We start from the raw sequence: 14,058 nt of genomic DNA, 5'->3' as shown, positions 1-14,058 counted from the left end.
ATGCAGTTAAATTTAAATTTAATTTTCTTTTAATTTACTTAAATACAACACAATTTTCTGAAAAAAATAGATGTAAAATCTGTAATTAGCTTATAACATGTTGTCGTGGTTGAAGTTGCCAATGACACAATGTGGGTAAAATTGGCTCCAGCTTGGTACAAAATTGCACAATGAGATCACACGTTTTTAAAAGTGATCCTTGAAGCAATTTTCACATGCTCACATTGAAGTTGTTGGTGGCGGCTTCAAATGTTCCCTCTGGCTGTGAAAAGACTCCCCGCTGTCCCCATCCACCGCAAAAGATGGAGAACAAATTTATAACTGTTATTCTGAGCAACAATGTGAAATCGAGGCAAAGCTTCTGGGAGATTTCAGCACTCTGACTTACGGCATTCAGACCGAGGATACGGCTAAATTGAGATTTTGTTATGTTAAAAAGTGTCCATTTTCTGCAGATGGCTAAAGAAATCCCTGAAACTGGATTTTCGATCCCAGAAAGACTGACTGTGGCAAATCTGCGTTCAAATATAGCTTGTTGTGGATTACGTCAATCAAAAGTTACTTAAGTGCGCACACAGTCAAAATCTCTCACAAATATATAAAGATGTTTCAAATGAACATGTCAGTCTGTTAAAACCTGCTGCCTTATTGGAAGAAACTATCAAAGAACTAATAAAAGGCATAGAATTTACTCAACCTAATCTATCAGTGGGTTTATTATTGATTTTATTTTTATCTGCTAAAAAACAAGCCTTTGTCAGAATATGACACTGCAGGCTTTTCAGTTTATTTCAGCTTGAGGTTTAGATATAACACAGTGTAATCAGTGTTGACATTCAAACAATGTTCATAGATTCTGAATAGTTTTTATTTAACTTTAATATTTGTAGTCGTATTTCAGGTGTCTGATCAGCGTCAGTTTGTTGAACAAATATTAGTTAGCCAATCTGTCAGGCTGCATCTGTCTGCAGTTTCTGTGGTTTCAATGGTTGGTCAGTTGATGATAGGAAGACGGGCTCTGCTTTAGTTGCTTTTAATGGACTGTTCAATAGCGCCACAACTTCTCACCATGACAGTCTCCTTTGCAGTAAATAAAACAGGGGGATACAGTCCAAATCACTCTCCTGAGGAAATCCAGTTTCCAGCTATTTTTACTCTCCCCATTTTTCTGTTGCTCACTGATCATTAAATGTTACACCATTCCTCAAGGAGACCTACAGTCTGTCCACAATATGACCACGCCAATCACTTTTACATCGACACAAATAGCAGCTGAGAGGAAGGGCCCAGCCAAATTCACAAAAAATACTGGAGTTTAACGAGTCAAATGTATGAAAGAATGCACTGCAGAAGTGCAGGTCAGACGTAACCAGTCACCGCCAGCTGTACTCCTGTTCACAAACACAGGATCAAACATGTAGTCAGATAAAACCAACTTCATATGCATCAGTAAATAAACAGTACATTTTTATTATTGTCCACCACCAAAGGTGAAAGGTTAGGAATGTGTGAGCCCTTGTCTGTGTGTGTGTGTGTGTGTGTGTGTGTGTTCTCCATTATCCATGACATGGCAATCCCAAGTGGTTTAATAGAAGCAAATGGACTTCTCTTCAATATCAAAGATGTTTTGGATGAAAGGTGAAATTATTTGTCCAACAAAGTTTGACCATTGTGTGAAATAAAACTGCAAATGCTCCACAGTTTTTTTTTTTTACATTCTTCAGATTTTAAACAAGTTTAAGATATAAAGACACTATGACACTTTTTTTTTCTCATGTTGAGTTTTAAAATTGCTATTTAAACAGGTTAGGTGAACAAATCACCTGGTAGAACGGACTTCAGGTTTCTAACATGTTGTCGACATTTCAAAAGGATCTCAGAGAGGCTGCAGGTGTGGACAGACGACCTCTTTCAAACTTGTGTGTGAAATGTGTGACCTAGGTTTTGACTGATGGTGTGAAATTTCAAAACATAATTTGTTGTAGTTTATCAGAAAAGATTCAAAGAACTCAGAGAAATCTCAATACACCAGAGATGAGGCTGAATATCAGAACAGAATGGCTGTGAACTTTGGGCCTTCAGGCAGCACTTTGGTTAAAAGAAAAAGAAAAAAGACTAAATTCCATCCTGAAAATAATTGCACGGGCTCAATGACACTTTCTGAACACCACAGTTGAGCTCTGCATCCAACAATGTGACCTAGAGTTCTGAAATAAAATGCATAAAACACAAACACGCAAGATTCAAAAAGCACTGCTGCCTTTTCTGGACCTGAGCTCATACCTGTGGCTCGAAGGATGAAGAACTGAAATTCTTTTTTCTTTTTTTTTAATCGTGGTCTTTATTCTTCAGGCTCTGTGGTAAAGATGCCTCCTTGGTTTATTATGAACTCACAATCCTAAAGCCTGACTCAGTGATGGTTCAGTGGAATCTGTGCTTCTGTTCATGTTAAACACATCAACAGGCTCCCATTCTGAAGAATGCAGCAACGCAATGGAGAACCACATTCTGTACATTTTACTGCTCTAAACTTTCAATTTCTTGTATTAGTTTAAATCGGCACTCTTTTTTTATTATTTTGTGCATTTGCTAAATTTGTGTTTGATTTATTAAAAATAGATATAAGACAGAAATGGATGGTTTTCTCCTCCTGCAGTAAAAAAACATCCATGCCAGGTTAATTAGAGATTCTAAAACTGGTCTTAAGTGTGTGGAAGTGTGTATGGTTTCCTAGCGTGTCTCAGTATTGGTCCAAAGATGGATTGGTGACCTGTCCAAGGCGTACCCAAACTCTGACCTGCTCACTGTTGGAGATAAGCACCAACCCTGTAGGACTGGTACAGAGGATGGATGAAAATTTTGTTTTTCGTAAGATTTTACAGCTCCCCGATTTTTTATTTTTTTGTATCTTTGACACAGTGCGAGTCTCCAAACAGGTTGTTGAATCATTCATGTTTCAAACTACTGTGTGAATTACCATCTATTTTGTCACAGTGTTTGTTATAAAAGGTGTTTTGATCGAGTTTTAGTTTCATTTACACCTGCCTAAACAGCTGTCAGTCTGTTGTCAGTGGCAGAATTTGTCCAGAACATCAGCATCCGTTCTGTGCGCCACTTCAGCTATTCAGAGACGTACATTTAAAACCAACTAAGATTGTTTCTGTGTTTGTGTCTGTTCCTCAGAAAGCAGATGACCGAGAGAAGAGGCAGGAAGCCCACCGTTTTCATTTTGATGCCATGTGAGGGAGCAGAACTGCATGATGGGAGCACATCCTCCTCTCCTCGCTTCATTCGCCAATCAAACACCTTCTTCTTCTCGTCACACACTTTTCATTCACTCATTCCAAAAGCCAATAAATTGATCCTTATCTGCCACAGAACTAGTTTTTTTGGGGGGGTCCATGAGTGAAATGTGAATTTTTTTTTTTCGTCTGATTGATTTATTCCTGTGTTAGAAGAACAGGAGACTCAACAAGGACCTGGAAGTTCCCTGAGAAGTTTAAAGCAGTGATTTCTTTTGGACTGATTTTAATTAGCGGCATGAGTTTTAGTTTTATTAGAATGGTGACAAAATAACAGGATCTCCTGTTGAAACATCAAACATTTGACACCAAACATGAAAATCCTGCTGCTTATTATAATATTTTCACCGGATCTGAAGCACCTTTGGCACGTTGAACTTTAAACGCACACGTGTTACTGTCTCCTGTCTTTACATTCTGTTTACTTCTGACATTTTTTGTGAACTAAAAGTGATCTGAATCCTCTGTTATTAATCTGAGCCTTGCATCTGCAGCTGCAACTGGAGGCAATTTTTAAATAAAGTGGAAACATGCTATTGATGCAGTATTGATGCAGGGGAACATTTTCCTGCTTCCAATCTCCCCAAAAATGATGGCTGAACTTCAGATTAGCCGAGTGCAAAGTCATCTTCCCCCGAGTTGATTGTATCACAGATCTCATCAAGGGAGTGCCAAAAAGGTCTTGTAAATATCTAAAGCTGCTGCATCGAGGCTCAGCCGAAATTCTGAAACTTGTTTGTCCTGCTGAATGAAACAGTTTAATGTGATTCAAGGTGTAGTTTTCTGTTTTAAGGCCCCTGACTTGTCAGGATATTTATTTTCCCCAAACGACCTTACGTCTGTTCAAGTTGTTTGCATTTTTTTTAAACCTAATGTTTAACACTGAGTATGTGTGTGTGTGTGTGTGTGATTTATTTTATGTGGTGGATTTAACTTGCAAATGAACGTTTAATCTAAATGTGTTTACTTGAGGCTGTGATTAAAATAAATGTTTCTTCTGCGTAAGTCAATATGTCGATTTGCTTCCTGTCTTCTGCGTGTTTCGCTGCCCTCGAAGCTTCTAATTAAAATAAAATTGTTGCACAGGAGGTCCTAGAACTGCAGTACTTTGGCAAAAAAAAAAACCTTCCCCCTGAAGATGCTTAGTAGGAGCATATTGTTTATGTTGCAGCCGGGAACACCGTGGAGGAGATGTGTAATGAGTTCAGCATCAGTGAAATTAAATGGCCTTTAATTTTCCAAAGGACCCCTGGAGGCCGTTAGGAGCATCCCTGTGCAGGGGCCCCGGCTCCACACTTCAGGAAGCAGCCCGATGCCTGGTGAGAGCCAACCTGCTGCCTCTGCAGCTGAAAGTAAGGGTGTGTGTGTGTGGGAGAGAGAGAGGCTGGGCGCCTTCAGGAGCATCCCAGCTGATGCGGAGAGAGAGAGAGAGAGAGAGAGAGAGAGAGAGAGAGAGAGAGAGAGAAAGAAGAAGTTAGTAGGCTCCAAGCTGTAGTAAGTTGCAAAGAAAAAAGTAGAACCAAACCGGAAGTCCTTTAAAAATAAAAGCAATTTAAAAAAATCCAAACGCAAAATCCAGCTTGGAGACTAAGAGAACTGGATTTTGACTTTAAACATTTTTCTCTCAGTTCATCATAATGAATTAATTTGTTGATGTAATTTCTGTTAATTGCAACGTTTAATAACTAAGAAAAAAGAGGAGAAATGTAATCTCTTAATTCTTTGTTTGTTTGACTGTGCCATAGGTTCTTTAACTAGTCTAAAATAATTTCCTAAAATGCACATTAGATGCGTTTTCTGTTACTTCCGTCTCTATTGACATTTGCAGACTTTTGAGGGTCTATTAAAAAATAAAAGTCTGATCCGGAAGCGTGACCACCTCGCTTGTGTGTAACTTGACGAAGCCGCTGATTGATGTAAGCAACACCCAAGGCTTAAATGAGCCTCGTTCAGCAGAGCTCCTTAGTTTAGCTGTGGTTCGGAGAGTAGAGCCTGTCTCTCCTCCTCTTCCTCCTCCTCCCTCCATCCATCCATCCATCCATCCACCCAGCCATCCTCCTGCGCTTTTTTTGGACAGCCGCCTCTCCGTGCGCACCAGCCGCTCCTGGATCTGCCCAGCCTCGCCACATGTCCTCTTTCGGCAGCGTGCCCCGGCTGGGAGCTGGGCTCTCGGCGTGAACATGCCTGGCTCGGCTCTCGGCAGCGCGCGTCTGTAGCGGCCAAACGGAGGCGGGATCACCGTCGGAACCGGAGCTCATCGCCGCCAGTGGCGCGGCTCTGCGCAATGGATTTACCGCTGCTGCTGCTAAAAAGTTGGATTTAGAGAAAGAAAGACAAAAAGAAAAGAAAACCCCTCGTGGATCCGTTTACAGCGGACATAATGGGAGGGCATTTTTAGAGAGGCGCTTTGGAATCCCACTCTCTCTCTCACACACACACTCACACACACACAAAGGAAATGCACAGAGGTGAGTTAAACGCTGAGCTGCGCCTGTAATGTGCGCCGCGCGTCATGGCTTTACTTTTCTGTCCTTCTCTTGTATTTTATGCTCAGATCGTCAGTGACGCGCATTTCTGCGAGCAGTCAAAGTAAAACTAATGACACCAATGCGCTCCTGTCTATTATAAACACAGTATTCAGCTTCCATTTCATCTGCCGCGAACGCATCATCTGGTTTTTATTGGTCACATCGGCGTCTGAGGTCAGGATTCACCTGCTGGTTTCTGCCATAAACACACACACACAGGTCCTTCACTGTTTGCCTTTATCTGTCTGTCTGGTTGGTTAAAAGAAAAGCAAAACTGAGGAGAAAACTCCCAAATTGGAGATCTGGTTCGTACGTTTAAAGAATTAGAAGAGGTTCTATTTCAGTCCGTATGATGCTGATGAACCAAAATAAAAACTGCTTAAATCAAATCTGAGTCATGATCCTGCTGACAGCAAAGGTCAAATACTATTTGAAATAATAATAATAAAAAAAAGAATAAGACAGAAACCATCATGGAGCTGTATGGGAGCCGCTATAATCTGCTCAGATGAGGGTCATCTTTATGGTAAACATGCTGCCATTTAAAGCGCCTCAAAGGAAAGCCTCCTTTTTTCTTTTCTGGGTTCTCAGTGTTAAACTTCACGCCTCCTCCTCCAGGCTCCGGGCGGGAGACCGTGTTTTTACCCCCCTTCACCCCCCTCTCCGTTGCAGTGGAAACGCTCCAGGTGTGACATGACAGTCAGTCACACCCGGAAGACGTCCGCGCCACGCGCCCAACCTCCAGCCTCTTTTTCTCGTCTCGCGCCACACCTGGGTTTGGGGGGTGGTTTTGAGTGGGAATGGGGCTGTAGGTAGGTAAGGGGCGGGGGGGGACACTTTCTAAAGCTGCTTTAATTTCGCGCGTAAATAGCCACTTTTTTCCCCTTTATTTTTTAAATATATGTGCGCGTGTCATTAAACTCCGGAATTGAGGGCGATATTCCGCTTTAGCTAATTGGCTAATTCATTAGCAGAGAGTTTAATCAGCTCCACCTCGCGGAGCCGCGTTCCTGTGTGCGTGTTTTAAACAGTCGGGGTTTAGTTTTCAAATCTCCAGCCGAACAGTTACAGATCAGCTAATCAGCGACAACCTGCTGATTAAAGGGTCGGGGAGGGTGGTGTGTGTGTGTGGTGTCTCTTGCTCTTCTAAAGCTTCAGGGGGAAAAAAGAACAAGTGAGGTTTCAGTGACTGTAAAGGAGCTGCGATGGTTCAGCCTCTGCAGCTGTGGAGAGGAGAGAGGAGCGCCTCAGAATGCTCGACACGTTCTCCCGGGCTCGGACTGATTTTGGGGGGTGGGGGTGGAGGTGGAGGGGGGGACTCCAGCAGCTGAGAACCCTGTCAGGTTGGAGCTGTGAAGCTGCAGCAGGTGTGGGCTCACAAAGAAAAGAAAAAATGACTTTTTAAGGACTGGAGCACAAAAAAAAGACCAGGAAGAAGAATGAAAAAAAATTGTCTGATGAATCTTCATTTGTGCTGAGGCTGCAGATGATAGGCTCACAATCTGGCATCACCAGCGTGAATCCACTGAGGCAACCTGCCTGGTGTCAGCAACCCCGATGCTGCTGCTGATGGAGAGCTGTGCCCGCTCAGCGCCTCCTGACACCAATAACTCCTGGCTTTTTATTTGTTTCTGATCACACACTCCTTTACGGACACAGTTGACCATACACTAAGTGGATACTTTGGCTGTAAAGATGCCAGGTCGCAAATTAAAAGTCCTCGGAGGAATGTGCGTCACCCGCCACCTTCCATACTCGGCTCGTCTCACATCTACGAGTTACATCTGGTTTTGGTCAAACCTTGAAAGTGTCACCCTCACCCTCAGAGCAGGTGTTCTGAGTGACTCTCAGCTACTACCTCGTAGAGTTTTAGCTCCGTATCCTTAAAACTGACTGAGTTGTAGCTACTCCTGTCTTGGCTTATGTCCATTTGCTGTGGTGGCAATCTGAAACTGGATTTCCTCCAAATCTTAATAAATTGTAAATGTACGTTCAGTCATTGCATTCTGAAAGTCTCATTAGAATCCATCCAGTGGTTGATGGGATATTTTGCTAACAGACAGGGTTGACTCCCTACAGTTCCTGCTAAAGTTTAAAACAAAGGTCGTGTGCACTGAAGTACGGCTTGTGATTGGCTCTCAGCTCCTAACACGCCAAATTTCAGCTCAACATCTGTAAAACTGACTGAGTTACAGACATGTTTGTGGTTTTTAAGGACAGTTGGACGTGGCGGCCATGTTGAATCAGCCTGATCCTGGCAGCTAAGACAAAACGAACAGGACAAACGCGCCTGCAGGCACCGGGCGACAATTATTTTTCGAACAGATCCCCGGGACAGGAGTTTCTCTCCAAGCGTGCCTCTCCAGACTCCAGATCCAAGTCCAGTCAGAAAACCCCTGAGATGAGCTCAAAGCAGCGGCGTGAGCAAACGCCTGACAAGTCTGCCAAATCCACGTGACGCAATCGCAGATTTTCAAAGAAAGCAGCTTTCCAGTTTTTTGGGGGGGAACTCGGGTTGTTTTGACAGCTAAGCGAGGCCTCGTTCTGAAGAACGTTGGCGATAAATAGACTCTTTGGGCGCATATTATTGTCTCTGACACTGGCCTTGTTGTGGTCACCCTGCCTGAGTCACCTCGCTAAAGATGTGGTGAGTCTCTGCTGCTGATTTCAGCTCTGTGTGACAGATGGCCTTTTTCTCTGCTTCGAATTTGGTGTGTTAGCCTTTGTGAGAAGTGATGTAGAAACGAAGCGACGTGACCTAGAATAGCAGGATTGAACCCGCAGTCATTTTTCCTCTTATCTTTTTTTATCATTATTATTAGTTCATTTATTTATCTTACAATCAACAAAGGCCAGAACGTCCGTGTCGGGATGATTCTCTCAGTCTTTAAACCTTCAAATTAAAAGCCTGGCCTTCCTTGAAGGGATGCATATCACCCAGCAGACTAAGATCATCTATAACGTCGAGGAGCGTCAGAGTTTCAGCAGTTTTGGTCAAACCTTGAAGAATAACGTTACGCACAATCTCACACTCAGAGTATGTGTTGTGGACAACTCTCAGCTAGGACTACGTCCATTTTTAGCTCAATGTCTGTAAAACGTACAGAGCTGTAGTCATTTTTGTGCTTTTCAAGTACAGTTAGCTGCAGCAGCCATCTTGCATCCGGTTGACTCCAAAAGTTTATCGGTTGTAGATGTAGGTCCAGTGATTGCTTTCTGCATGTTTCTTAACAAAATTTGTCAAGTGGTTCATGAGATATTTTGCTAACAGACAGCCACATTGGCAAATTAAACATTATCGCCCTCCTTTCCTTTGACTTTTGGAAGCGAATGATAAAAATGTCATCCATTACTCAGTTTTTACACATAAGCAAGTTGCTCTTTTGAAGTTGCTGTGTCTGCAACTTATTTATATTGTAAAATATCTTATTTTTATGCAAATTTTGACTACTTATGAGCTTGAGACACATTTCAGCTCAGGGTTTCTTAGATCTACAGGTAAATCATCTCTGCCGGTTACAGTTTTTCTGTTGGTATTTTCAACCAGATGCCCATTTATTACGGTCAACAGCAGTGTTTCTGAGTTCTGCTGACAAAGCCTAAATAAGGCCGTAAATAAATAAAACGGAGGAGTTCCAGATCCATTCTGTTATTTAGCTCTGCCATCCGGGTGGTCCGCTCTGACAACGTGCCTGCGGTGCCTCATACTCCCACCTACGACACTTCGTTGCAAGATAATGGAGATAGAGTTAATGAGGATCCTGGAGCCCGGGGGGGCCGTGGAGGATGTGTGCGTTTCAAAATGAGCTCGGTGAAACGTTCAGGCCTCGCCCTGTGCAGCTGTGTTCTCGGTGGACCCCAGCCCCCACGTTCTGTATGGCCTCTCTCAGCCTCCCTTCCGTCCTCGGTGCCAGTGGGCAGAGCGCCTGCCTCGCGCTCGCTCCCCGATTCAGTGTGAGCGGGCCAACCTATTACAGACTCAGTGGGGATGGAGTCTCCAGCAGCTTATCGGAGCAGGACAGTGTCAGAGGCTGTAACATGCTCACCGTCAGCGCAGATAACATTCTCTGTGCACCACATTTCAGGAATTGTCTGCAGCCACGGCCTGCCTGGATGCCTTTAGTGGGTTCTTTGGGCTTCAGGTGCCAAGAGGCTGCAGATTGGTGTTAAAATAACTCCTTCCTCACTGTTCTTTTTAAGTTTTAATGTCATAACTCTGCTAGTGGAACTACCAGCGGAATGGCTGTGTTATTTTACCAAGTTTTAGGCTTATTGAACTGATGCAAGGAACTAATGACAGAAACAATTTCCACAGTCTGTTAACTGGGTTTGTTTTTGTAGCAGCTACTCACAGGTCCAAATCTGCTGCTCTTTCTTTGACTTTGGCTGTTTGCTGGACAAACACCTTGTTCCCAGATGTGTTGGATCAGGTTTTTCTAGACTAGTTTCCAACATTTTCTTTGCCTGTTGTCAGCCATTTTATGTGGCAAATAAGTGTTAGAATAATCAATGGGGGAGAAGATCGACACTTTTAGTAAGAGAAGTCCTGTGACACAGGGCCAAAAGGGAAAAAAGAGCATTCAAAGATGTTTTGTCTCAAAAAAGGAATGGAAAAAAGCTCAATATTGGTGCTATGCTTGAGCTTAGAGTTTGAAATGTAAATACACAGGATCTTATGCTGCATGTCTGATAATAACACAATAAGTAACCATCTTCCACTGTCTTGTCTTATTACATTATGTTGATGGTTGTCTGATTGTAACCTGTGCATATATAGGCATTACAGGGACAGCTTCTGCTTGATATGTAGCTTTTTATTATAATCATTTATCTCCCAGAACTGCTCCAGTTTTAGTTTAAACAATTTAATCCCAGATGGATTTAAAAATTATATTGATTTACTTTTTGCCTGCTATTCGTCAGAGCCCGGTCAGATCAATACGGCAGCTTATCCCGGGGCTGTTCGGTGATTTCATCTTACTCCTGATGACCCAGCAGATATTAATGCATGATTGTGTCACCTAAGACTAATGTGTGATGTGTCTGTTCCGCAGCGTGGATATTCTTCTTTCTCATAGAAGAGGGTTTCGCTCTGGCACAGAGAACCAAAGGTGAGACGAGTCACGACAACCTTCAGTCTCACCAGAAGACGAGCCGTCTGTTACTCTCCCTGCCGTCCAATCATTCCCCTCGCTGACCCCCCGTCTGTCCCCCCTCTCTCTCTCGGCTCTCAGATTCTCCGGGCGATCCTGGCGGTCAGAAACCTAACCAGAACGACTGCGGCACGTGGGTGCGCAACATCAATGGCGGGGTGTTCATGTCGCCAAACTACCCCAACACTTACCCGCCCAACAAGGAGTGCGTTTACATCCTGGAAGGTAAAACTTTCCAGCACCTTCCTCCTCGCTGGACACAGACGACCTGTTTTAGTGAACGAGCTCAGACTGACTGACATCACTTCATACCTCCTCACCTGCATCTGATTACCTTTCCCGCCGCCGATGGGCACTCAGCATGACATTCTCCTAATGAGCCATCCTGAGTTTGTTTTACGGCACAGATGAAGCACTTTGAAAATGATACAGAGCGGGGCCATTGCGGGACTATCCTTGCATCATCAAAACCTGCTCTGTTCGTCTCTATTAGCGCTCTGTGCCAAAAGGTTCGGCTGCTGAAGAGAATGTTCCACAGAACTGGGTTTTCGGTGGCTCGTGCCTAAACTGTAAGCATCCATGTCAGCATTAGTGCTTACCAGAAACAAAACATCCGTCAGTAATTTGGAGCCTGCTGCACGGGAAACATAATGGAAAGCATCATTAGCAGCTATAGGAGATGAGGTCTGGCTGATGTGTTTTCTGAATTGATGAACTGTTTGTCCGTGATGCTAAAGCACAGCTTTTCATGCAGATGAGGCGTGTGCTTGGTGGGGCTTCTCGTGCGTAGCAGGGAATGAATTTCACACATGGCTCGAGTGCTCCACCTGTGGACAAACCGGGTCCAAACCTGTTGTTGATTGAAAAGCTGCCACTCTAACACAAGCAGCCTTCCGGGGGTGCGCAAGTGCAGTGGTGCACCGCGGATAGAACCTGTTATTTGCTGCCATTTGGTCGTGAATGGCCTCAGTCGCGTTCACATCCCATCATCTCCGGTGTTGAGCCTTTTATTCTGCATCACACAGAGACAGAGAGAGACGCTCACATTTTACTGTAGGAGCTCATCAGATAGCTTTGTAATCATAATTTGTGGTTAGCGAGGCTCATTGATTGTGTCATGTCCCCAAGTTCATCAGCTAAATAGATTGAGTGATTATGTAGTCAGCTCTTTCTGTACCAAGCTGGGTTGTGTGTGGATGTGTGTGTGTGTGTGTGTTACACAGAAAAGAGAAATGGAGATCTAACTCTCCAGAGAATGAGCACACGCATAGTAGGAAGTGCAGGCAATACAAGCTGTTCAGTGAAGCAGAATACAGCGGGTCAAATTCAAATGCAAGACACAAAAGAAAAATAATTTCAGTCATTTTAGTGCAGTCACACAAACACACACACACTTCTTGACATCAAACCTTTATTCTCATTTTGGACATGCGTTGCCTCTCCAAGGCTGACTCGATTCGAAGCCCCTCCACCTTAACCCTCAACGTCTTTATTGAGTATGATTCACCTGACATCAATTGTCCATTGGGTACATGGACATGTGGGTTTGCTTGACAAATGATCCAGTGAACTTCAGATTAAGCTGTGAGTTCGGGGGTCTAGATTCAGCAGCGGAGACGGCGGCAGGGAGATGTCGGCCCGTGCACGTGTAGCACCGCTCCTTTTTGTAGCTGCGCTTGTGTAATCTAACGCAAACAGCTTCTGGCATTGTTAGAGAAGTGCTCGTAGTGTGCGCAAGGAAGTATTGTATGAAAGAAGATGTTAAAAATCTTTGATCGTGCAGCTTGTGGAGAGACAGAAAACAGATTTTTACCATAAAGCTGTTAAACTCACTGCTGCTCTTCAGCTGTGATGCCAATTAGGGCTTCAGCCTTGTGGCTCTTTTCATAAATGCACAGCTTTATCTGAGTACGCCGGAAAGAAAAGTAAAAGTTATATATATATGAGTGATAATTCACACGGACAAATTCATAAAACCTGGACTATTCCCTGTATGAACAGAGCGTGACTCACACGTTCACCCTGCTCCGGGGTCTGAGCCCTCTTTTTGAAAAGTGTATTGTGTAGCTGGACACATCAGCACGAAACACTCAGCTTCAAACTCATGTCTGACTTCAAAACACCATCTAGATTATCTTTGTCCTGCAAAAAGCAGCAATGATCATTTTCCTTTCATGGATTTTCTTCCTTTGTTTCCTTCCCCTCCCTTATTTGCCAAAGCTCTCCCCAGACAAAGGATTCAGCTGGCTTTTGATAAGAATTACTACATCGAGCCATCATTCGAGTGTCGCTTTGATCACATCGAAATACGCGATGGGCCGTTTGGGTTCTCGCCACTTATCGACCGCTTCTGCGGCGGAAAGAATCCGGGCCTCGTTACATCCACGGGGCGCTTCATGTGGATCAAGTTCACCAGCGACGAGGAGCTGGAAGGCCTCGGCTTCCGCATCAAGTACACCTTCATCGCAGGTGAATGGAGACGTCACATCACAGAACCCCCTCGAAGTGAGAGAGAGAGAGAGAGAGAGAGAGAGAGAGAGAGAGAGAGAGAGAGAGAGAGAGAGAGAGAGAGAGAGAGAGAGATCAGTTCTGTACACATCAAAGGTGTCGAGGGAGATGTGTGAAAGACTGGATCTGATTAGCCCCCAAAATATGAAGCAAAATCCAGTCTGTTACAGAGATTAGGATCTTTACAAAGATTGTTTTGTCATAATCTTGTCAGCGTCCACGGGTTCTTTAAAAGTTGTCCCTTTTTCCAAATATAATTAGAGTCCATCCTGTGCTTCTTCAGTGTTACAAGGATAAATTCAAGTTGAGAACCTTTTAAATCTGAACCCGATGTGCCTAGAAATCAGTGTCTCCCATCAGGCGACAGATAAAGAAACCTCTCTCTGTTTTATCTGGCCAAGCTTAATAGGATCTTATCTTGTGTTTTCTGCTTACCTATTTCTGCTCTGTGGTTTGAGAGTAATGTGCCTCCCATATTTGATCATTTCAGACCCCGATTTCCATCTGCACGTGGGCGGACTGCTGAATCCAATCCCAGGTATGATCCTCAGTATTTTTTTTGGGGGG

General features: G+C 43.7%; 2 protein-coding genes across 2 annotated transcripts in view; both read left to right on the top strand.

Annotated features, from left to right (window-relative positions):
* Positions 1-4,312, top strand: part of itfg1 (integrin alpha FG-GAP repeat containing 1) — a 130,166-nt gene extending 125,854 nt beyond the window's left edge. The window contains exon 18 of the mRNA XM_017425854.3: positions 3,184-4,312. Within this exon, the coding sequence (XP_017281343.1) occupies positions 3,184-3,243 (60 nt within the window). The 3' untranslated portion in view covers positions 3,244-4,312. The remainder of the gene's footprint in view (positions 1-3,183) is intronic.
* Positions 4,313-5,241: 929 nt separating this feature from the next.
* The window catches only part of LOC108241614 (neuropilin and tolloid-like protein 2), a 20,134-nt gene continuing 11,317 nt past the window's right edge, over positions 5,242-14,058 (top strand). Inside the window, exons 1-5 of the mRNA XM_017425902.3 lie at positions 5,242-5,770; positions 10,885-10,941; positions 11,065-11,208; positions 13,204-13,452; positions 13,982-14,029. Coding sequence (XP_017281391.1) covers positions 5,761-5,770; positions 10,885-10,941; positions 11,065-11,208; positions 13,204-13,452; positions 13,982-14,029 — 508 coding nt within the window. The 5' untranslated portion in view covers positions 5,242-5,760. The remainder of the gene's footprint in view (positions 5,771-10,884; positions 10,942-11,064; positions 11,209-13,203; positions 13,453-13,981; positions 14,030-14,058) is intronic.

Source organism: Kryptolebias marmoratus, linkage group LG15 (assembly GCF_001649575.2).
Source record: "Kryptolebias marmoratus isolate JLee-2015 linkage group LG15, ASM164957v2, whole genome shotgun sequence".
Taxonomy (NCBI): domain Eukaryota; kingdom Metazoa; phylum Chordata; class Actinopteri; order Cyprinodontiformes; family Rivulidae; genus Kryptolebias; species Kryptolebias marmoratus.
Note: the sequence above shows the minus strand (reverse complement) of the source record. Positions and strands in the feature narration are given on the sequence as shown.